This window comes from Canis lupus, chromosome 15 (assembly GCF_003254725.2).
Source record: "Canis lupus dingo isolate Sandy chromosome 15, ASM325472v2, whole genome shotgun sequence".
NCBI classification, from domain to species: domain Eukaryota; kingdom Metazoa; phylum Chordata; class Mammalia; order Carnivora; family Canidae; genus Canis; species Canis lupus.
In genome coordinates this window covers 40,121,084-40,146,786 of record NC_064257.1, presented here as the reverse complement: position 1 = coordinate 40,146,786, position 25,703 = coordinate 40,121,084, and the positions used below count along the sequence as shown (strand labels likewise).

Sequence of the window (25,703 nt, the reverse complement as noted above, 5' to 3'; positions counted from 1 at the left end):
TGGTTGAATCTTTGAGATTTCCTATATATAAAATCATGAATTTCATTTGAAAATAGTGATAATTTTACTTCTTTTCTGATTTGGATGTCTTTTCTTTGTCTTGCTTAATTATTCTAGCTGGGATTTCCAGTACTTCATTGAATAAGAGTAGGGAGAGTGAATATCCTTGTCTTGTTCTTGATCTTAGAGGAAAAACTTTCAATTTTTTCTCCACTGAGTATGTTAGCTGTGGGTTTATCATATACAGTCTTTATTATGTTGAGGTATGTTCCTTCTATACCAAATCTGTTGAGAGTTTTTATAATGAAAGGGTGTTGTATTTTATCAAATGCTTTCTCTGAATCTGTTGAGATAATCATATGATTTTTCTCTCTCATTCTACTAATGTATTATATTCGACTTGCCTATTTTCAACCAGCCTGCATCCCAGGGATAAATCCCATTTGGTCATGGTGTTTGAGTTCAAGAAGATACTAAAATGATTAGTTTACTAATATTTTGTTGAGAATTTTTGCATTTATATTTATCCAGGATACTTGCTCATGGTTTTCATGTAGTATCCTTACCTGGGTTTGGTATCAGTATAATGCTGGGGTTGCAGAATGAGTTTGAAAATGTTCCCTCTTCTTTTTTTTGGAATAGTTTGAGAAGGATTTGTTATTAATTCTTCTTTAAATGTTTGGTAGAATTCACCAGTAAATCCATATGGTCCCAGGTTTGCTGTGGTAGGATATTTTTTATTACTGACTTAATCTCTTATTAGTGGTCTATTCAGATTTTCTATTCCTTCCTGATTCACTCTTACAGGTTTTATGTTTTTAGAAATCTATCCATTTCTTCTAGGTTATCTAATTTGTTGGCATGTAATTGTTCATTATAGTCTCATAATCCTATGTGTCTTTTTTCTTAGCTAAAGGTTTGTCAATTTTATTTTTTCGGAAAATCAGCTCTCAGTTTTGTTGATCTTGTCTATTGTTCTTCTGGTCTCTATTTCATTTATTTCTGTTTTGATCTTCATAATTTCCTTCCTTCTGGTAACTTTGGGCATAGTTCTTTTTTTCTAGTTCCTTGAGTATAGTTAGGATATTTGAGATCTTTAAAATTTCTTAATACATGCATTTATTGCTATAAACAGTATTCTCAAAAACTGTCTTTGTGATTTCTGAGAATGATGGCAGAGTAATAGGATGCTAAGCTCACCTTATAACTAGATATACCTAGTTAATGCCCACATCAGTATCAATAACCCAGAAAATGACCCAAAGATGGGCAGAACATACTTTCCACAGCTAATCATAGAGGACAGGCTATATCAAAAAAGAGTGAAGACACCATTGATAACCAAACTGACCTGTAAGACCATCCACTGGAGGAAGTGACACCACAGGCATGGAGAAAAGAGAAGAGTAGACTTCATATGATGCACCCCAGGTATGGGGAAACAGCCTTGGGAAGATGAATCCCCATAACATCTGGCTTTCTAAAAACTGATGAAGTGAAACACCTCTGGATTTCAAACAGTGGGGCGTAACACCTGGAACTTTTAAAAATTAGCAGCTCAGCTCTGGGAGATTTGGAGGGTGATAGGAAACTGAGTCCCTGCCTTTAAAGAGACAGCACAACAAATGACTCCATTGAGATACAGCATAAAAACAGCAATTGAAAAACACCTAGGATATATGGGAAATTTTATTTACTAATATCAAAGCATGTCCTGGAGAGGCAGGGATCTTCAGGAGACTTCTCCAAGAACAGAAGAGCTGGTTGAGTGCCATTTCCTTCCCTGTCTCCTAGCTTAGATACATGGATACCTGTGAAAATCATCATGAACACTTTCCACCTAGCTTGCTAACAGCTCACTCTGCTGCCATGCTCTCCTATGAACATGCCCCATCCAGCCCACCAGTGGCAGGAGTCCATTTAAGGCAGTTCCAAAGAGGTGGCATTGTGTAAGCAGCCTCCACAGTGGCCAGCAGTACTCCAAAGTGACTCATGCCCTGAGGAGAGGGGAAGATAAACCATAATTACCAGTCCAACTGCAACCCCAGCATTGGGCACATATCTGGTCTGACTGCAGGCCCCACCCAGCAACAAAAGCCTCTCAGTGGACAAAGAAGTGGTGTACTGTACAATTTGGTGTGACTACAACCCTAGCAAATGCTTGGTTTGACCTACTCAAGCCCAAGATGGCCCCAGACTAGCCCACTAACAAAATAGAGACTAAATGGTGTCCACAACAAGCAAAGAGAGCTATTGAAGATGACTGAAGGCAAACATGGTTCAGCCCCAGTAGTATGGCATACAAAACGCACATAGGAGATACTCCTGAAGTGCCCAATTCTGGTGAACAGGGGACATTGCACTGTAGGTCAGTCCAGGATCTCTTCTTCAAAAGGCCACTACTTTCAAGACCAGGAGATGCAGTTGACTTTCTTAACACATAGAAACAGACACAGTGCGTTAGTTAGACAAAATGAGACAGAGGAATGTGTCCCAAATGAAAGAACAAAATCATAGCAAAAGAGCTATACAAACCAGAGATAAGCAATATGCCTGATAGAGAATTTAACGTATGGTCATAAAATACTCAGTGGACTTAAAAGTGGAGGATCTCAGTGACACTCCAAAGAAAGTGACAGAAAATATAAAAAAATGACCAATAAGACATGAAGAACTTAATAGCTGAACTTAAAAATACCCTATAGGAGATGAACATAGTAGATCAAGGGAAGCAAAAGTGACATGGAGGACAGAAACCTGGAAGACAACCAAACTGAATAGGAAAAAAATATATTAAAAAAATGAGACTAGATTAAGGGAATTTAGTGACATCATTAAGCAGAATAGCAGTCTCATTATGGGGATTCTAGAAGGAGAAGAAAGTAAAGGATGCAGAAAAGTTGAGAAATGAAACTGAAAACTTCCCAAATCTGGGGAAGGAAATAGAAGTCCAGATTTATGAGGCACAGAAAGCCCCCAACAAAATCAACCCAAAGGAGGTCCATACAAGACATATAATAATCAAAATGGCAAAAAGTAGCAATAAAGACAAAATTTTAAAAGCAGCAAGGGGAAAAAAATTACATACAAAGGAAACCCCATAAGGCTATCCAGTTGTTTTTTCAACAGAAACTTTTCAGGCCAGAAGAAAGTGGCATGATATACTCAAAGTGCTGCAAGGAAAAACTTGTGACCAAGAAAACTAATCCCCCAAGGCTATTATTCAGAACAGAAGGAGAGATAAAGAATTTCCCAAATAAAACTTATAGGAATTCATCACCACTAAACCAGTCTTACAAGAAATTTTAAAGGGGATTCTCTGACTGGAAAGGAAAGACCAGAAGAAGGAAAAGTAGGAAGCACAAAAGCAGTAAAATTAAGTACATCTGTAAAAATCAAAATATTCACAAAATAAAAGGATGTAAAGTATGACACTATATATCTAAAATGTGGGGGAGAGGGAGAAAATTTAGTACTTTTAGAATGGGTTCAAACTTAAGTAACCACCAACTTAATATAGATTGCTATATGCATAAGATGCTATATATAAACCTAGTGGTAAACATGAATAAAAATCCGTAATATATATATACAAAAAAAATAGAAAGAAATACAAGTGTATCACCAAAGAAAGCCATAAACCTGTGAGAGAAGAGAGCAAGAGGAGAAACAGAATTACAAAACAACCATAAAAATCAATAACAAAATGGCACTAAGTACCTAAATATCAATTACTTTGTACACTGATTAAACAATCAAAAGACATAGGGTGACTGAATGATTAAAAAAGCAAGACCCACCCATATGCTGCCTACAAAAGATCCATTTCAGATGAAAAGACACATGCAGATTGAAAGTAAAGGGAAAAACATTTATCATGCAAATGAAAAGCAGGGTAGCAATATTTATGTCAGACAAAATAGACTTTAAAACAGACTGCTTAAATAAATTTAAAAACTAATAAAAATAAAAAATAAGCAGCGTGCAAAAATAGATACAAAAAAAACCACACACACACACAAAAGAAACCAGACTGTAACAAGAGAAAAAAGGACAACTACATATTTATAAACAATTCAATAAGAAGATACAATAATTATAAATATTTATGGGCCCAACATGGGAGCACTCAGATATATAAAGCAGCTATTAACAAACATAAAGGAAGTAATCAGTAATAGTACAAATAATAGTAGAAAAATCTACCACTCCATTTACATCAATGGATAGATGTTCCAAACAGAAAATCATCAAGGAAAGAGTGGCTTTGAATTGACACATTGGAAAAGATGGGTTTAACAGATACATTCAGAACATTCCAACCTAAAACAGCAGAATACATACTCTTTTCAAGTGCACACAGAACATTATCCAGAATAGATCACATTAGGCCACAAAACAAATCTCAACAAATTTGAAAGACTGAAATTATATTATAACTCTTTTCTGATTGCAATGCTATGAAACTAGAAATCAAACACAAGGAAAAATCTAGAAAGAACATAAATATATGGAAGTTAAATAATATGCTACTAAAAAATTAAATAAGTCAACCAAGAAAGCAAAGAGGAAATTAAAAAAAAATGCATGGAGACAAATGAAAATGAAAACACAGTGGTCCAAAATCTTTGGGATGCAGCAAAAGCTGTTCTAAGAGGGAAGATTATAGCAATACAGACCTACGTTGAAGCAAGAAAAACCTCAAATAAACAATCTAGCCATATACCTAAAGGAGCTAGAAAAAAAGAACAAACAAAACTCCAAACCAGTAGAAGGAAAAAAGTAATAAAGATTAGTGCAGAAATAAATGAAATAGAAAATTTAAAAAATATTAGAACAGATCAATGAAACCAGGAGATGATTTTTTTGGAAAGATCAATATAATGATAAACTTTTTGCCAGACTCATCAAAAAAAAAAAAAAAAGAAAAAGACTCAAAATCAGAAATGAAAAAGGAGAAATAAGAACCAATACCACAGAGATACAAAGGATTATAAGAGAATATTATGAAAAATTACATGCCAAGAAATGGAACAAGCTAGAAGAAATAATTTCCTGGAAATATATAATCTCCTAAAACTGAATCAGGAGGAAATAGAAAATGTGATAGACTGATTACTAGCAACGAAACTGAATCAGTTATCAAACAACTTCCACCAAATGAAAAGTCCAGGACAGATAGCTTCACAGATGAATTCTATGAAACATTTAAGGAAGAGTTAATTCCTGTTCTTCTCAAACTACTCCAAAAAAACAGAAGAGAAAGGAAAACTTCCAAATTCATTCTATGAGGCCAGCATTACCCTGATACCAAAACCAGATAAAGACACTACATAAAAAGAGAACTACAAGCTATTATCTCATAAGTGCAATTATTCTCAACAAAATATTAGCAAACCAAATCCAACAATACATAAATAAATCATTCACCACGATCAGGTGGGATTCCTAGAATACAAGGGTGGTTTAATATTCATAAATCAATCAACATGATTTATCATGTCAATAAGAGAAAGGATAAAAACCAGATGTTCATTTCAATAGATGCAGAAAAGGCATTCAACAAATAAAACATCCACTCATGATAAAAAAAACAATCCTCAACAAAGTAGGTTTAGAGGGAATTTATCTCAACATAATAAAGGCCATATCTGAAAAACCCACAGCTAACATCATACTCAATGGTGAAAACAGAGCTTTTTCCCCTATGGTCAGGAACAAGACAAGGATGTCCACTCTCACCACTTTTATTCAACATAGTACTGGAAGTCCTAGGCACAGCAAGCAGACAAAAAGAAAAGGCATCCAAATTGCTAAGAAAGTAGTAAAGCTTTCATTATTTGCAGATTACATGATATATATATAGGAAACCATAAAGTCTTCACCAAAAAGCTACCAAAACTGATAAATGAATTCAGTAAAGTTGTGGAATGTAATATAAATATACATAAATCTGTTGTATTTCTACACACTAATAACAAAGTAAAAGAAAGAGAAGTTAGGAAAGCAATTCCATTTAACAATTGCGCCAAAAAATAATAAAATACCTAGGAATAAATTTAACCAAGGAAGTGAAAAACCTGTACTGTGAAAACTATAAAACATTGATCAAAAAAATTGAAGAGGATGCAAATGAAAATGTATTCCATGCTCACAGGTTGGGAGAATTAACATTATAAAAATGTCCACACTCCCCAAGGCAATCTGCAGGTTTAATGAAATCCCTATCAAAATACCAGCATCATTTTTCATAGAACTAAACTAATCAAAAAACCCAAAAATTTGTATGGAACCACAAAAGACCTTGAATAGCTAAAGCAATCTTGAAACAGAAGAACAAAACTAGACGTATCACAATCCCAGATTTCAAGATATACTACTAAGCTATAGTCATCAAAACAGTATGGTACAGGTGCAAAAGAGACACATAGATCATGGAACAGAATAGAGAGCCCAGAAATAAGCCCACAGTTATATGGTTAAGTCATCTACGATGGAGGAGACAAGAATGTGCAATGTGAAAAAAATCTCTTCAACAAATGTTGCTGGGAAAATTGGACAGCTACACATAAATGAATAAAATTGGACTACTTTCTCACTCTATATAGAAAAATAAACTCAAAATGGATTAAAGATCTAAATGTGAGATCTGAAACCATAAAAATCCTAAAAGAGAGCACAGGCAGTAATTTTTCCAACATTGGCCATAGTAACATTTTTCTAGATATGTCTTCTAAGGCAAGGGAAACAAAAGCAAAAATGAACTACTGAGAGTATATCAAAATAAAAAGCTTTTGCACAGCAAAGGAAACCATTAAGGAAACAAAAAGACAACCTAGTGAATTGGAGAAGATATTTGCAAATGATGAACCTGCTAAGGGATTAATATCCAAAATATATAAATAACTTAAAACAACACCAACCCCCCCCCCAACTAATGCAATGAAAAATTGGGCAGAAGACATGGAAGAAACATTTCTCCAAAAAGGACATACAGGGGCCCCTGGGTGTCTCAGTGGTTGAGCATCTATCTGCCTTTGGCTTGTGTCATGATCCTGGGGTCGTGGGATCGAGTCTCGCATCAGGCTCCCTGTGGGGAGCCTGCTTCTCCCTCTGCCTGTGTCTCTGCCTGTCTCTGTGTGTCTCTTGTGTATAAAGAAATAAAATCTTTTTAAAAAAGACATACAGATGGTGAATAGACGCATGAAGGGTGTTGAACATCACGCCATCAGGGAAATGCAAATCAAACCCACAATGAAATATTACCTCATACCCATCAGAATGACTAAAATAAAAACAACAAGTGTTAGGGAGGGTGTGGGGGAAGAAAGGAACCCTTGTACACTGTTGGTGGAAATGCAAACAAGTGCAGTCACTGTGGAAAACGGTATGGAGGTTCCTCAAAAAATTGAAAATACAATTATCATATGATTCAGTAATTCTACTACTGGGTATTTACCCAAAGACTACAAAAACACAAAATAAAAAAACAATGCACCCACCCCTATGTCTATTGCAGGATTACTTAAAATAGCTAAGACATGGAAGCAACCCAAGAGTCCACTGATAGATGCACTGAATGGATAAAGAAGGGGTGGTATTTATATACAATAGAATATTACTCAGCCATAAAAACACTGAAATCTTGCCATTTGCAACAACATGGTTGGACCTACAGGGTCTAATACTAAGTGAAATTGGTCAGAGAAAAACAAATACCATATGACTTAATTCATATTGGAGTTTAAGAAAAAAAACAAAGAAAAAAAAAAAAAGACCAAAAACCTTGACTCTTAAATATAGAGAACAAACTGGCAATTCCTGTGAAGGGAAGTGGGTAGGGTGATGAGTAAAATAGATGGGGATTAAAAGTACACTCATCATAGACGAGCACTGAGTAATGTACAGAACTGTACTGTACACCTGAAACTAATGTACGTTAATTGTACTGGAATTTTTTTTAAAAAACTGTCTTTCCTATACATTTTGGCATTTTGTATTTCCATTTTCATTTCTTTTGAAATACTTTATTTTCCTTTAGATTTCTTTGATCCATTGGTTGTTCAGAAGTGTGTTGTTTAGTTTCCAAAATTTGTAGATTTAAAGCTTTCCTCATTTTGAGTTTCATACCATTGGGGTTGGAATAGTTAGTTGGTATGATTTCAGTCCTCTTATTAAATTTGCTCATTTGTTTTGTGTCCTACCATATGATCTATCATGGAGAATATTCCATGTACATAAGAGAGAAATATGTATTCGGCTGCTATTGGAGGGAACATTCTATGTTTTATATGTGTTTAAGCCTACTTGGCCTAAAGTTTGGTTCGTTTCCAATGTTTCCTTGTTGATTGTCTACCTGGATGATCTATTCACTGCTGAGAGTGGAGTATTAAGTCCCCTGCTGTTATTATATTGATGTATTGATCCCTTTATTATTTTATAAGAGTTTTGTCTTGTTCCCATTTTTGCCTTGAATTCTATCTTGTCTGACACGAGTATGGCTAATCCTACTTTCCTTTGGTTTCTACTTGTATTCCTTTATGCTGAGTCCATGTGTGTCTTTAGAGCTGAAATGAGCCTCCTAATGGCAGCATATATTTGGCTCTTGTTTTTTAATCCATCCAGTCGCTTTGTACCTTTTAATTAGTGAACTGAGTTCATTTACATTTAGAGTGACTATTGATATGTAAGGATTTACTACTGTCATCTTACCTTATGCCTTCTGGTTGTTTTGTACTTATATTGTTTATTTTTCCCTTTCTGTCTACCTCTTAAGTTTGTGTTTTCCACTGTGATATGCTCAGTCTTTTATTATGCTTCATGAATCAACTCCACATTTTTGCTTCATGGTTGCCATCTGGCTTATATAAAATATCTCATAGGCAAAACAGTCCATTTTATGCTGATAACAACTCATCTTCATTTGCCTATAAAGCCTCCACACTTTTTACTCCTCCCTTTTCATGTTTTTTTGATGTCACAATTTACCTTTTTATGCTGTAAGTTCACTAATAAAGTATAGTAGCTATAGTTATTTGTAATGCTTTTTTCTTTTAACCTTTATACTATAGTTAAAGGGTTAATACACTATCCTATTATAAGGTTAGTTTTCTATTCCAAATTCATTTTTTCACCTCTACCAGAGTTTTGTGTACCTTCATATGGTACCAAAGTCACCAATCAGCATCTTTTCGTTTCAGCTTGAAGAACTCTTTTAAGCATTTCTTGCAAGGCAGGTATAGTGGTGGTGTACTCCTTTAACTTTTGTTTGTATAGGAAAGCCTTAATTTCTCCTTCATATCTGAGGGATAACTGCCAGATAAAGTATTCTTAGTGGGTAATTTTTATCTTTCAGTAAATAAGCTGCTCTCTTGGCCTGTGGAGTTTCTGAGAAATCTGCTGCTAGCCTAATGAGGATTCCATTGCAGGTTACTTTTTCTCCCCCTGGATGCCTTTAAGATTCTTTATTATTGATTTTTGACATTTTCGTTATAATGTGTCTTGGAGAAGGTGTTTGGTTGATCTGTTTTGCATTGAGATAACATGGTGTTCTATTAGCTTTGTGCACTTGTATGTTCAATTCCTTTCCCTGATTTAGAAAGTTCTCAGCTATTTTTTCTTTAAATAAACTCTCTGACTCCCTCTCCCTCTCCTTATATTTGCTATTATGATTGAATCTGATACCTCTCATAGTGTTGCTCCATTTTTTAAAAATCTGAGTTCTCTATCCTCTTCTGAATTATTTCTATATTCATATCCTCAAAGTCATTTATTTTTTTCTTCCATCTGACCTTCTCTGTCACCTAATCCATGCTCTCTATTGCATTCTTCATCTTATTCACTGAATTCTTCTGCTCCAGAATTTCTACTTGGTTCTTTTTTAATAGTTTTAATATCTTTGATAAAGACATCCTTCTGTTCATTAATTTTATTCCTGAACTCACTGAATTGCCTTTCTGAGTTTTTGTGAGCTGACTGGAATCCCAGGATCGAGTCCCACATCAGGCTCCCTGCATGGAGCCTGTTTCTCTCTCTGCCTATGTCTTTTCCTCTCTCTCTTTCTGTGTCTCTGATGAATAAATAAAATATTTTTAAAAAATAAAGAAAAAAAAGTATGACTAAGTATTTCCCTCAAGTTGCTGGGTTGGTGTAACAACTTTAACAATATCACCAAAAATCAGCAAAATTCACCACAGTAATAAAGAAGAAACATTTTAGTAGATTAGGAAAATTATTTGATAGAATTTAAGCTCTTCTTCTGTGTGAAGAAGAGAACATTGGGGAGTATCTGGGAGTAGAAATGCAAAAAAAAAAAAAAAAAAGAAAAGAAAAACCCTACATGTGCCTCAAGATGGAGGTGAGTATCAAAGAGAAACTCCACCTGCTGCATAATTTTGCTTCAGGTATACATTCTAGGAATACTCTACACAATGAAAATAGAGTTTACTACCTGTACCAACACAGAAGAATCTTATACACATGTTATTGAGTGAAAGAAGCCAGTTATAAATCAGTCCGTATTGTACAATTTCATTCACATGAAGATAAAAAAAAGGGCAAAATTAATCTATGGTATTAGAAATCAAGAGAGTGGTTAGTAAAGGTGTTATGACTTGGAGAGAAAGCAAAGAGCTTTCTTTGATAATGATATAATGATAACATTCTATTTCTTGATTGGCCACATGACATGGCAAACATTTTCTTTAAGGAGCCAGACAGTAAATATTTCAGGCATGGTAGGCCAGATAGTCTGTCAAAACTACTCAAGTCTATGGTTGGGCAAAACCAACTATAGATAATATGTAAATAAATGGATTTAGCTGTGAACCAATAAAACTTTATTTACAAAAACAGGCAGTAGACTCAATTTGGCCTGAAGGCTATAATTTGCCAAATTCTCACCTGTAGAGATTGGTAAATTTGTAAAATTTTATTAATCTGTACAGTTCTTTATATATTTTCTGAACTATATATTATACTTCAATGAATACATTTAAAAATATAAATAACAAAGCAGGGAAGTCATTAAGAAAACAAAATGAGAAGAACAGAAGGAAACAGGGTTCACTAGTCTGCTTGTGATGCTTCTGAGATTTGTTTCCTGCTGCAGCTACTGCAGTATTTGGAGCACTACTAATTCTAGCCACATAAAAGTTTCTTTTCAAGCACTCAATATACCAACATTATTGTTCATTTCCTTCTTTATGGGAGAAAGTCCAATAAAAGACCTCAAAATGGTTGGCTCTCTTAATGAATTTCCTTTATTAAATTTTTTTTTCCTTTATTAAATTTTATTATTAATGCCCACATTGATTTCTTCTCCTAAATTATATCATCCTCCAAGAAACATCACTAGATACTTAAGACATAAGCAATCTAATAACATTAAACATCAATTCCACCTCTCCTTTAATTTTCAGATTTTCCCAGAACTACTACTTTCAGAAGTCACACTCTCGCCCATCCCTAGCCACTCTTACCCCAATGTTACAGAGCCTAATCATAATTTTAAAAAGACAACAACTGGTACACACTCAATATATTTGCTAAGCAATTTTTTAAACTTTTCTCTCCTGGGAGAAAAGAACAGGGAAATAATAATGATGATACAAATAACATGTACCAAGTGTATCCTATGAGCCTCGTCATTGCTCTAAGCCCTTCTGTTCATTAACTCATTTAATCCACACAAAAACCCTCTGAGGTAGTTACTTTCATTATTATCCCCACTTCAGAGGTGAGAAAATTGAGATAGAGATTGTCCAAGGTTTCATAGTTAATAAGTAATAAGTGATAGAGTTAGGATCTGAACCCTGGTATTGTTTCCATGGCCTATGCTCTTGGATACATTGCTTGGGTACATGTACAACGTACAAGATAAATAGCGTGGGTTTGATTAATAAAGAAATCTAATTCCTTAAATGTAAGTGTAGCATAGCTTAAGTGTTCCCAGCTTCCTGCCATCCCCACCAAGAGAAATGGCTGCTCCCCATACCTGCTGCTGATGGATCCTGCAGCATCGACACTTTACTGCACTTACCCTTTATATCTCTAGCTTTCCCCCCTCTAGCCCATGGACTCTTTAAGAGTGGGGACCATGCCCTATTCCTTCTTGTAGCTCCAGTGCCAAACATAGCATCTGTTTGGACATAGCATAGCTCAATACATGTCTGCTAAATGAATGAATCAATCATGCTGTGAGTGATAACTCCCTTTTTTTTTTTTTTTTTTTTTTTTTTGGTTCACCAAGTTTTCCAACCCATTTTTGTTTCCTGGTGATTGATTACGAGGGACAGGACACGATGTCATGAAGAGGTTGAAGGCTTTTGGCAACATCTCAATGGATTGAGCTTCTTAAAGTAAGAAACTCCCTCCTCTGCATTCAGCTAGAGAACCCCTACACACTGCTTGCCTCAATGATAGAGGATGCATGTCTAGCTGAATATAGCTTGGGATCTAGAACTGGCATTTAGAATTAATAGGATAAAACAGGAGATTTGCATACTCATTTCTAAGTACTCATCGAAGAGTCCGTATGCATTCATGGGTTGAAGGTTGTAGTCCTTTTCCCACTGTGGGAAACTTATTTTCCTTTCAGGTCCGCGTTCTTGTCGTACTTTCCTTCTGGTCCACCAATTCTGAATTAACCTGCACAACAAGATCAATTCCTTAAAAAAGAAATAGATGACTATTCACAAGACCTAAGTTATAAGACAGAGTTCAAATACAGAACCACAGTTTAAAAATATTTAGGATAGGCTGCTAAGGAAATAAAAACCTTGGATTAGGAAGACAATATCAATGGCTATATCTCATGCATTTGCACTTGCAAGTGAACAGAATGACTTTCTAACTATTCGTGAAATTGTCTCATGTTCCGTGTCTCCTTGGAAGTTTGGGTAGAGGACTAAGAACATCTAGAAACTGATCCTGTAGCACCATGGCAACACCCAGACCTCAGAGTAGAGGAAGGTTTGCCTAGCTGACTTAATTCAGGACCCATGGGCAGTCTTACCATGTGGACGCTGACCTGCATATTCTGACTGAGGGCCTGGAAGTTCTGCAAATCCACTAAATGCTTCCTCTTTTGGCACACTGAAGTCTGCGCATCCACAACTTGCCTGCTTTTAGTGTGAGCTCGACAGGGGCTCTGATTCCTGGTAAAATGCATCTTACACTGGTAAGGTTCTCACATTAATCCTCAATAACGTTCAGGAGTGCATCTTATGATATGGAACAGGGTTGAGGAAATGGGTGTGGGGATCAGGTCTGCATGCTATAGGGGACAAGGACAAGTTGAGGGGTAACCAAGAGTAGACATGCCTAAAATAGCCCCCAAACAAATTGTGAAATAAAGGAAATAATGGGGTGGGTATCAAAGACAAATGACCTCCTTCACAATTTTGCTCTCTATCCATATTAGACTAGAAGATAAAATGTTCTCTTGATGTCTCTGACATTTTAATAAATTATGGCTTATACTTTAAAGTAGCATGTAGTGCTAATTTTTAAATTTTATGCATTTATAAAAAAGCTTTATAGAAAACAGCAGGCACTTGGAAAACATTTTCTAGAAATAAATCTAAGAATGGAAAATTGCTGGCATAGGTTTTGAGAGCTAAGAGGTGACTTTTGCGAAGTGAACCAAGTTCTAGCTAATTGTTTTGGATGAGTGGTCCTCCTTGAAACCTAGAGTTCTCTAACCAAGCTGACATGAAAACCAGTAGGTGTGGAATTAAAGCAGAAATAGAAGTTGCTGATTTATGTTTCTTTAAAACTTCACTGACCAGAGCTAAACAAACAGAGCAGAAGTCAAGGTTACCTTTACAAAAATGATTCAACTTTTTGCCTGTTGTCATCAACTTAAACTATTATCAACTAGATGATCATATTTTTGCTGGTTAAGATATGTTGACTCCAGTTTCTTTTCTGCATCTCTAAACTTTCCTCTTTTCCATAAGTTCCTTTCCTGTACAGTTTGAATTTAAGGTCATTTAAAAAAATTACCAATCCTGATTTATCATGGGGGTGGGGGAGTAGAGCTCTATCTAGTTAATGGGTCATAACTAGTGAGAGCCTCGCAGTGCTAGAGCCTCAGGGTCGGAGGCATTATTTAAAGAAGCTGCAAGCAAGTGTTCAATATTTAGGGCCCCATGGAGACTTTGTTTAAAAGAATATTCACTATCTGTTGATACTCCTTATACTGAATCTTCCTAAAGAGCCAACGTTTATTACTTTCATGACTGCCTTTGAGTCACTGAGCATGAACACTGAGCTCTAGGCACCTGTACTGGCCTAACTGCTGAGTCTGCATTGCTTATCTTACTTGCCACACCTAGAAAAGCCAATAATGAGCAATGCTGCATCTCAATGGTAGAGGTCTATGGTACTTACGGGTAGCCAAGTTCCATGAAATTATTCCAGGTCTGCTTTAGCACCATTATAATACCCATTTGCATACAGAGATCAATAAGGCATCCACTAGGGTGGCACTGCGAGGTAAGCAAACACAGAGATTCCAGAATCAATGGAGAGGAAGAAAGAGTGTCTGGTTTCTAATCTGCACAAAGTTGCCCGAGGCTATTTACTGCAATGGGGTAGAAAATAAGGAGTGATGGAAGGATACAGACCTCTTCTAGTCTCCATCTGTTTATCAGCCTCAAGTAGGCACCTGGGTGTCCTGTAAATCTTCAACACACAGAAAAACAAACCATTAGTATCTGTAGGTCTAAGCTCTTGTTGACTATTATGCTCAGATTGGCACACCATCCAGTGAAAAGGACTGGTATAGTCAGGTCTGAGAGAATCAGGAAACTCCAGGGCTGTTGTACGTACTGCAGCTCCTGGAATTCTCCAGGGAAAATTTTCCTTCTGAACTGTCTGGGCTGCTGACCACAGAGGCCAGCTCTTGCTGCTTGCATGTGACTCTGAACATCTTCTGTTAAATAAGTGCTCTGGCCTGTGTAACACACAGCATGTTGGACTGAAACACATTCTGATCTTTTTGAATAATAGTTAAAAAAAAAAAAAACAGCTTTACTGTTTGACTAGAAGTCCACACTGACGTAGCTTGATACTGAGGGAAGCGACTGTATCTGTCCCACCAAAACCCAAAAGTCACCTGTTTCTGGTTCTTATCTCACAAAATATTTCCCAGTGCAAAGGAATTTATAGGACATTGACTACTTAACACAGGAGCCTTTCCCAATCCTAGCACTGCTGGATTCAGAAGCTGCCCACTCTCCTCTGGCATCCTGTGTCAGCCCTTTCCTGTCTGGATATCCTTCCCTCTGTGTGAAGGCAGATGTCCAGGACACACTGCAGGCCACCCTCCCCATTAGGCCCCCTGCTCATATAGATGTGAGATCCAGGGGCCTAACTCAGGTGCAGAGGGAGCCCACAGGTTTTAAAATCCATCCTTCACTTGTGCAAATGCTTTTCCTCTGTGAACCTTAGCAAGAAATGGTGCATAGGTCACTTGTGAGTGGAGCCACCGTTCTCCAGGAGGGGAATGGGAAGGGAGAGGAGGAGGCTGATCTCTTTTTACCCTTTTATAGATCACTCTAAAGGAGGTGCTCCTCTGTCACCCTCATCAGTGACCACTGAGTGCTCTGTCCCTGGCCTGCAGAACCATGGAGAGACCAGGTCCTTACCTTCCAAGGAAGAATGCGATGTAAAATGTGGAGCTGTTCAGATTGACAAACTGAAAGAGAAACATCTTCAGGGTAAAGCTGTTCTCCCACTCTGACTCTGTGCGAGGCTGTTCTGTGGACAAAAGGGGAGTAGAGCTTGCAAGGTTGCACTTGACCCCTCCTCAGCTCCCTCTGCCCCACTCCTTGTACACATAGGGTGGGAGCAGAGGTGTCCTAAGGGAGCCACAGGAGACCCCAGTTTGCCTATGTATGGCATGTGATGGAATGGACCACCCATGGGATCCTCAAGCTTGCAGAACAGTCCCAACAAGGGTGCAGGGAGCAGCACTGACTGATGTGTCGGAGGGTACGGAATATCTAGTTTGTTCTGCTGTGATGGGGTGTTCAAAGAGCCTGGAGGAGACAGCCAGGCTGAAGGGGCCTCATTCCCTTTTGCCCTTAATTTCCACCTGTGGGGTAGGGCCTGGGTGGGGTCAGGTCCCCTCCCGGCTCCTTATTAATTCCTTCTTCTCAAATTCTATTCTGGTGAAATGCCTGGTGCTGCTGCATAAGAGGGAGGCAGACCCCCTCTCAGAATGCTGAGACTCTCTGACTTCTGTGCCTGTCACCCTCATCCATCATTTTTCATTCTTATAGACAAATACCAAGGGGATGACCTCATTTTAGAGCTTTAATTGTATATCACCATCTGTATCTTACAGTATCCTGACCTCAGTCAGGCACCAATTCTCATCTCCTTGTATTTTGACTTCCATAAAGCAAATGCTCTTTGGACAGTGTTAGGAATCAAAATATGAATCAAATGTACAACTTGACACCTCACATCAAATGTACCTACCTTTCCTTCCCCAGGAACTGTATCCTCAACCCAAGCAACACCAAAGAAAATGTATTTAATGCCATCGTATGTTCTCTGTTTCCACATTTCCTAAGCTTCTAACTGCTTTTTACTATTTTACCCCATCAATTCCCTTTCCGCTAATTATCACTCAAAATGCTTGCTGCGAGCATATCTGAGAAGGGGAGGGAGAATCATATTTAACAAGGCTGTTGAAGGAAAAAAAAGACAAAGTATCTTTAAAGGGTTTTAGTTTTACTTCACTTCTGCTACTGAACTATTGGTTACACAGGAAGGTCTCTCAGGTTGTCAGGCAGCTGGGTGGGTGCCCAGGCATCCCAGCCACAGATGGGTCAGGGCTGTATCTCCCTGGCACCTTTGCCAGCCTGGATCAAGGTGCCACTGGACACAATCTGCCAAGGCAGTTACCTCTTCTGTGGATATAAGCCTCTTTCTGTCTTTTTGGGCAAGGGGTGGTAATGATGGAGGATTTTAATGACACTAAAAGAGACATGCCTGGTACCTAGCTAGCTCTGTATCTGGCAGATAGAAAAGCTCAATCAATGGCATCTTGTATTATAATGATTATTATAAATAAAGGCACTTTTGTGATTTCTTCCCCCTCCAGACAAGCTACCTATGGGAACGTGCTACAATAGGTGTATGTGTGTGGGAGCATGTAATTTTCTCAACTTGCATAGAGTAAAATGACTAATGTTTCATTAATAAAATTGGGACAATCTCTACATCTTGAAAATGTGGAAAATGTGCAGGGTACAGTCAGCTACCAGATTGTTCTAATGCTTTATGAAGTCAGAGAAGTGTTCTCAGGGGTGACTTGTCCAGATGAATGTTATTTCTATAAATGTCAGTAATGGTTAGGTGGCCTACATTCCTGGCAAAAGGCCCCCAGTCTTCAAAGCAATTAACCTTGCTGTGGATTCATGTGCCACGAAAACCTGATCCATCTCTAATTAAATAAAAATTATAGGCGATAGCAAATGAACTCTAAATGGCTCTGGGCATTTTATTCACTCCTTTTGTGCTACTATATTTTTTGTGCATGAAGAGAAAACCTGCTTTAAATTACATTAGCTCCTGAGAGATAATGTTTATGACTGGTTTGAAAGCTTTAAATAGGAATGATCCCCCAGTTACTAGATGTATTGAAAATGTCCTGTTGAAGGCAAAGAACTAATGTATGCAATTCAAAATAAAAAGAATATATTTCTTTTCAGCAGTGTTTCAGAGACATCTTTAAAAAGATAATTCCCAGACTACAATATTGTGCCATGAAATAAGAAGGGTCTCACTTACCTAAATTTGTCAGAAGAAGCGCAACTTTTTCATAGAGCTGTAAAATAAATTTCATATATTTAACAAAAAAACCCTGTTGATGCTATAAAATCCATAAGTATAAGGAAATAGGTAATCGAGTCATGAGTGAAAATAATTTCATTAACTGTTACTCAACAATGAAAACATTGTAAACAAACAGTTGTGTCCTTTCAGGGCAAGAAAGAAATGCACAAAGTCCCATTTTACTATTTTAAAAATCTCACTGTCTATGTGGGAGTGGATAATTCTGTGGCAACAGGGCTTGCTGCTTCTAATTGCCAGCTTGGTAAGGGATGCTGGGCAAATCACAACATCCCTGGACCTCGGCATCTCTAGGACTGATTCTGATGGTAAGATTTTGTAATCTCATTGTTTATGGACTGTTGTATTTTCTAAATGAGAGCATTCATAAATACAGAAGTAATGAAACCTTCCTGGGAACTCCTAAGGTTTTGATACTCTTGTTTTTCCATTAGTGCATCAGATGCATCCTTAACTCACCCAGCCATCTGGTAAATGGAGGGTCCTAAGAGGGAAGGGAAAGTGTGAGTGTGTGTGTGTGTGTGTGTGTGTGTATGTGTGTGAGTGCATCTGCACACATGTGTATGCATGTGTATATGGAAGTGCAGGGGTTACAGTTCAGGGAAAACCCAGCTCTAGGAGATTCCCCAGAAAGGGTATAAATCGAGAAAAAGAACAAGCGTCTTCTCTAAAATGAGAGATGGTAAGCTGGAAAGGAAAACTAGACAAAGGGATTGGAAAAACATGAAAATTAAGACCACATTTAGATTAAAAGAGTGAACATACATTGGTTAAAATTCCCTAGGCTGGAATTATGACTCTTCTTCCAGCCAGCAAGCTGTAGCGTTTGGGCACATTACCTCCTTTCTTCTTCAGACCACTGTTTTTCTTTTACGTGACTGAGAAAGGGTATTAGACTCATTGACCTTAAAAAGTCCTTCCAAACTTTTGAATTCTCTTATCCAAGACTTCTGCTAACTACAGAATTAGGTAAAATACTGATTGTAGGACTTTAAACTTTCAGCAAGGACTATAGTTTGCTATAGTAAGATAATTTATATGGTCAAGGTATCAAATTTTGTGTATAGAAGCCACAGGCTCTTGGAGTCAAAAACTAAAAGAAATTGGTGTGATTTTCAATAAGAAATCCTGTGGTACAGTCACACATTTTATCTGAAAAATACCGGTTAACCACAGATCAGGACAGATGTTTTAATAAACTATATTTTTACTGTTACAAATACACTCTATCATTAAAGTTAATTATGTAATTTTCAAGGAAAATTAGATTTGACTGGTGAGACACCCTTTTCAAAATACAATTTTTGATTATCCAGTTTATCCTTTCTGTCTTTTGTGTTGACACACTTTTGTCTATGTGCCTCACTTTGCATTTTTGTCCCACAGGTCTTCGTAGCTGGTGACATGCCAATGTTATTTTGGTTTGGACACTGAAAAAAATGGGACTCAAAAGAGGAGCAGCCTGGGAGTCAAAATATGATTAATATTAACCTTTTGAAAAATAAGGCAAAGTATACAAGGACATCACTGGAATCCATGGTATCTGTGAACATTTTGTAAATGTTGAAGATACACACAGATGGACAGTGAGGCTTTGAGCAGGATGCAACCACAAAGGGCACATAAGCAGAGGGCCTGACAGCCAGCAAGAGACCTTCAGATGAGTGCTTTCTGGAAAAGGTTTGATTTCTCATCAGGCAGTTGAGATAGAAATCATGGATGGTTTGTTCTGATAAAAGTGGTAGAAAATATGTTTCCAAACTGGATGCCACAAATTGTGAGTTAAAATCTGTGACTGTTGAAAAGCTTTCTAATCTTAGGTACATTTCCACAAGAAGCTATGAGTACTTCTATTTTGATCTTGTCTACCTAGTCAGTGCATGTGGGCTTGGTCTGATGCAAGCCGTATTTTCTGGTTCACTTTTTGGAATAAAACACTGTGGTTTTCACTGTTCAGAGTATAATGAAATAGCAGATTCTTATTGGTATGGCTGGGTAAAAAGGATGGTTATAACTTTTAGTTTCCTCCTGGGATATACTCTTTGTTGGCACCTTTTGTTTGTGACAACCATATTGAGATGTTCTTTGGTCCCTAGTGAAGAAGCATAGGATTTAAATGGTATGATAAGGAGCAAGAAAAGTCCAACCTATTCATTCCATCTCTGAAGGATTTATTTTTCAAGAAGAAATAAGATGAAAACTAGGAAGTGCCCCTTAGCCAGTCAATAAGAAGCATAATATTTTGTTGGGATTCAGAATACTTTTTTTTTTTTTTGAAAGGGGGCTCTACTCTGGGAGCCCAATGTAGGGCTTGAACTCATGACCCTGAGATCAAGAGATGCTTAACTAAGTCACTCTGGTGCCCCCAAACGTAGAATATTTTTATCAAACAGATTTTATTTTTAAAGTACATACTACATAAGAGTAAATACATAACCCCCCCAAAACAAAAAAGAGTAAATACACATCATAAAATCTAGAAAATAGACACCCCTTATAGAGCTACTTCTTCAGTTAGGGTTGGACAACAGGGTATGTGACCTATAACAATATTATTTAAAAATTAGAGGCCGTACTGAACATAAGTTAAAAACCAATCTAGCTCTCAAGGTCTTTATATTCAATCAATGGAAAGTATTACTGATTCATGTTTAAATGGTTTTTTTTTTTTTTTTTTTTTTTTTTGGCAAGACCAGTATGGCCAAAATTTTAAATAGTTGAAAATAATTTATGTAGCTATAAAGATGCGTATTGTAGGGTCATGAAAATATCTTAAATTGAGTAATTTCAAAAGCCAGCAGATAGTTTCGTTATGAACTGGTCAAAACTACATTATAGTTACTAGTCTGTCATTTGTCACTTATGTGATACTTGCTTCTTAAGGACTTACTTTTTTATTTTTTGCATATTCTGATGAAAACCTTTCCAAACTATATTACACACTCAGTTGCCTTCATAATGAAACCTGCAAGGCTTTAGAGGGTAAGAGAGGACTATGAATGTGTGTGCTGAGCTGGGGATGTCATCAGAGAAGGGCTGAGGACAGTAAGCTGATTGCTTCTCACACAAAAAGGTCTTGGATGGTGCTTCTTTGAGAGTTCTTACGTATGTTTTTTTCTTTCTTTTCCCTTGCTATGGCTTGTATTTTCTGCCCTTGTCAGAATTCTTGCCTGAGTAACTTTCTGTATTTCTAGTCTGGTGTTGGTGAGAATTGGAACACCTAAGGTGTTCACCTGTACCTGAAATAAATGAAAATACCCCTTAAGTGTATTTGTAAGAATAGTACATGTGTAGACTATACATCATCCATTTTGGTGACTCTGAAATGCTTGTTAGATAAAACATGGAAACGCCTAGTAGTCTAGCTTCCAGCACATAGTAAGTGCTTTGTGTTGTCCATAACTATATAGTTTTCCCACTTCCTATGCTCCTTTCTCCATTTTTAGTTTACTTTCTCTTTTCTTGGTTGTGTCTCAGGAAGTAGAGATTGCGGGATTTCCAGTTAAAGCATGACTCTGACAACATTGGTATCTCTGCTCCAAATATATGAGCAGCCATGTATTTATAGAGTCATCACATGTATTTATTTCTTCAGATGTATAAATTAAATTTTAACAAGACATTAGAGAAAAAGAGAGCTTTAATTCATTGCAAATTACCTGGACGCAGAATCTTTCACTGCTCTGGCTGTTTGGTTAATTTCACTATGAATCACCCCCTTCTCAGTGCATATATTCCACGATTAGCTTTAAGGCTAGCAGAGTCCTGGAGGAGAGAGTGCCAGGGGTGCCACACATGCACTCTCAACCTCCACTTGACTGCAGAGTTACACAATCATATGTCAAGTGATCAACAACTACCCTTTTATCATTTTTAGAACTTCTGGATTCTGAAACTTATTTCTAAAATAATAAAGAATTTCCTGTGTATTTTAATAATAACAATAAATGGTAATAGTAATAGCAGTAATAATAAATCAACTACTTCATTAGTTTAGTGATTACTAGTTGACTTAATGCTAAATTAAGTTGTTTACTATTATTATTAATGTTTAAAAAGATTTTATTTATTTATTCATGAGGTACACAGAGAGAGGCAGAGACACAGGCAGAGGGAGAAGCAGGCTCCCTGCAGGGAGCCCCACGCAGGACTCAATCCCAGGATTCTGGGATCACGACCTGAGCTGAAGGCAGACTCTCAACCAATGAGCTCCCCAGGCATCCCCAATGTCAGTATTTTTATGTATAGGTTGACCTCAAATCTAACAATGTCAGCAAATAATGTTATTTGTTCTGAAAATAATAACAACAATTTACTGAGAGCCTACTATGTGCTAGGCCCTGTTCCAGACACAGGGAAATAGTAAGAGTAAAAAAAAAATAGCCAAAAGTTTTTGCCCTCATGGGCCTATATTCCAATGGAGAAGACATATAATATTAAATAAATTAAAAACAGCATATTTTAGGGTAATAAGTACCACAGAGAAACACAGAGCAGGCAAGGAGACAGGAAATTGTCAGGTGGCAGGAACAGGTTACAATTCTAAAACTGAGTGACCGTGGAAGCCTTGTATTAGAAAAGTAACATCTGAACAGAGACACGAAGGAGGTAAGGGAGCAAGCCATGCAGAGGCCATGGGGAAGCTATTCCAGGCAGAGAGACAGGCAAATAAAAAGCCCTGGAGTGAGAGCATGCCCAGCACATTTGGGGAACACAGGGAAGGCCAGCCTGGAGCAGGACGGGCAGAGTAAGCAGGGAGGAGACAAGGTCATACATGTTGCTGGGGCCAGAAGCAGAGGTCACAGGAAGACACGACCTTTTATTCTGACACAGGGGCTGGCTCACACGTAAGACACGCACATGAGCTGTTGTGAGGAGTCTAAACGTGGGAGCCAGGAGACCAGCTAGAGAGCCCCCAAGTGGGGGCTGCTGGGGTCATGGACCAAAGGGGGACTTGGAGATATGTGAGAAGTGCTCAAACGCTGGAGACAGACAGGGAGAGAAACAGAAGAGTCAAGGGTAAAGCTAAGGTTTCCAGCCTGAGCAGCTGCCTCAGGGGAAACTGGAGGGATCAACTCTGGAGGGAAAAGAGGGGATTCGGGTGAGGACAACGGGATGGGCAGTTGGATGTAGGAGTCGGGGGCTCAGCGGAGGCCTCCAGGCTGAAATACAGAGCTGGGAAAAGCCCGAAATTAACCCAAGCACCATCTTGAGGTGTCCCTTGAGGGTTAGCTTAAACAATGCTTTGGATACCTACCACTTTCCTGTCACTCAGAATCAGAAGGAAATGGTGGGAGGGGTGCCTGGGGGCTCAGGTCCTGATCTCGGGGTACTGGGATCAACCCCTACCTCACGTCATGGGCCCCCTGCTCATGCTCCCTCTTCTCTCTCAAATAGATGAATAAAATCTTTCAGACTCCTAAGTGCCTCCGTGGTTGAGCATCTGCCTTCAGCTCAGGTCCTGATAGATTCCCACTTTGGGCTCCCTGCTGGGAGCCTGCTTCTCCCTCTGCTTGTGTCTCTGCCCCTCTCTGTGTGTCTCTCATGAATAAATAAAATCTTAAAAAAAATAAAATCTTGGAGGAGGGGCAAGATGGCAGAAGAGTAAGGTCTCCAAATCACCTGTCCCCACCAAATTACCTAGATAACCTTCAAATTATCCTGAAAATCTACGAATTCGGCCTGAGATTTAAAGAGAGAACACCTGGAATGCTACAGTGAGAAGAGTTCGCGCTTCTATCAAGGTAGGAAGACGGGAAAAAAGAAATAAAGGAACAAAAGGCTTCTAAGGGGGAGGGGCCCCGCAAGGAGCCGGGCTAAGGCCGGGGCGAGTGTCCCCAGGACAGGAGAGCCCTGTCCCGGAGAAGCAGGAGCTGCACCAACCTTCCCGGGCGGAAAGGGGCTCCCAGGGAGTTGGAGCAGGACCCCAGGAGGGCAGGGATGCCCTCGGGCTCCCTGGGACACTAACAGACACCTGCGCCCCGGGAGAGCGTGCCAAGCTCCCTAAGGGCTGCAGCGCGCACGGCGGGACCCGGAGCAGCTCGGAGGGGCTCGGGCAGAGGAAGAGGCTCAGTGCGGAGGGGGCTGCGGGGCGGGAGCACGAATCCAACAGCGCAGGCTCCGGAGCACAGGGCGCCGGGACACAGCCCAGGATCCGGCCTCCCCTGGGGACAGGCAGAGGCCGGGAGGGCCCAGGACAGCAAGGACGCTCCTGCCCCGAGCTGAGCAGATCAGCGGCCCCGCCCCGGAGCCTCCAGGCCCTGCAGACGGAGAGCTCTGGAGTTACTGCGGGGGCTGACTCCAGGGCTCCAGAGCTGGCCCCGCCACTGCGGTTGTTCCTCCTGGGGCCTCACGGGGTAAACAACACCCACTGAGCCCTGCACCAGGCCGGGGGCAGAGCACCTCCCCCAAGTGCTAACACCTGAAAATCAACACAACAGGCCCCCCCCCCCCCCCCCAGAAGACCAGCTAGACGGACAAGTTCCAGGGGAAGTCAAGGGACTTAAGGTATACAGAATCAGAAGATACATCCCCAGTGTTTTTTTGTTTTTTTTTTGTTTTTTTTTTTTGTTTTTTGTTTTTTGTTTTTTGTTTTTTGCTTTTTGATTTGTTTGCTTCCCCCAACCCTTTTTTCCCCTTTCTTTCTTTTTCTATCTCTTTTTCTTCTTTTTTTCTTCCTTTTTTTCTTTTTTCTTTTTCTCTTTTCTTTCCTTCTTTCTCTCCTCTCTTTTTCTCCTTTTCCCAAAAGAACTTGTTTTTGGCCACTCTGCACTGAGCAAGATGACTAGAAGGAAAACCTCACCTCAAAAGAAAGAATCAGAAACAGTCCTCTCTCCCACAGAGTTACAAAATCTGGATTACAATTCAATGTCAGAAAGCCAATTGAGAAGCACTATTATACAGCTACTGGGGGCTCTAGAAAAAAGCATAAAGGACTCAAGAGACTTCATGACTGCAGAATTTAGATCCAATCAGGTAGAAATTAAAAATCAATCGTTTGAGATGCAATCCAAACTAGAAGTCCTAACGACAAGGGTTAACGAGGTGGAAGAACGAGTGAGTGACATAGAAGACAAGTTGATGGCAAAAGGGGAAACTGAGGAAAAAAGAGACAAACAATTATAAGACCATGAAGATAGATATAAGACAGCCTGAGGAAGAAAAACCTACGTTTAATTGGGGTTCCTGAGGGCACCGAAAGGGACAGAGGGCCAGAATATGTATTTGGACAAATCATAGCTGAAAACTTTCCTAATCTGGGAAGGGAAACAGGCATTTAGATCCAGGAAATAGAGAGATCCCCCCCTAAAATCAATAAAAACCGTTCCACACCTCGACATTTAATAGTTAAGCTTGCAAATTCCAAAGATAAAGAGAAGATCCTTAAAGCAGCAAGAGACAAGAAATCCCTGACTTTTATGGGGAGGAGTATTAGGGTAACAGCAGACCTCTGCAGAGACCTGGCAGGCCAGAAAGGGCTGGCAGGATATATTCAGGGTCCTAAATGAGAAGAACATGCAACCAAGAATACTTTATCCAGCAAGGCTCTCATTCAAAATGGAAGGAGAGATAAAGAGCTTCCAAGACAGGCAGGCACTGAAAGAATATGTGCCCTCCAAACCAATTCTGCAAGAAATTTTAAGGGGGACTCTTAAAATTCCCCTTTAAGAAGAAGTTCAGTGGAACAATCCACAAAAACAAGGACTGAATAGATATCATGATGACACTAAACTCATACCTTTCAATAGTAACTCTGAACGTGAATGGGCTTAATGACCCCATCAAAAGGCGCAGGGTGTCAGACTGGATATAAAAGCAGGACCCATCTATTT

At 38.7% G+C, this 25,703-nt stretch overlaps 1 protein-coding gene across 12 annotated transcripts in view; it reads right to left on the bottom strand.

Moving 5' to 3' along the window:
• ANO4 (anoctamin 4) overlaps positions 1-25,703 on the bottom strand; it is a 404,339-nt gene that overhangs the window by 23,959 nt on the left and 354,677 nt on the right. For all 12 annotated transcript variants that reach the window (XR_007402264.1, XM_035699361.2, XM_035699362.2 and 9 more), the window contains 5 exons: positions 17,809-17,845; positions 15,654-15,765; positions 14,631-14,688; positions 14,395-14,492; positions 12,506-12,648 (listed from right to left, as the gene is read on the bottom strand). Coding sequence is in view for 11 of the 12 variants with exons in the window: in XM_035699361.2 (XP_035555254.1) it covers positions 12,506-12,648; positions 14,395-14,492; positions 14,631-14,688; positions 15,654-15,765; positions 17,809-17,845 (448 nt within the window). In the remaining variant the exon portion in view is untranslated. The remainder of the gene's footprint in view (positions 1-12,505; positions 12,649-14,394; positions 14,493-14,630; positions 14,689-15,653; positions 15,766-17,808; positions 17,846-25,703) is intronic.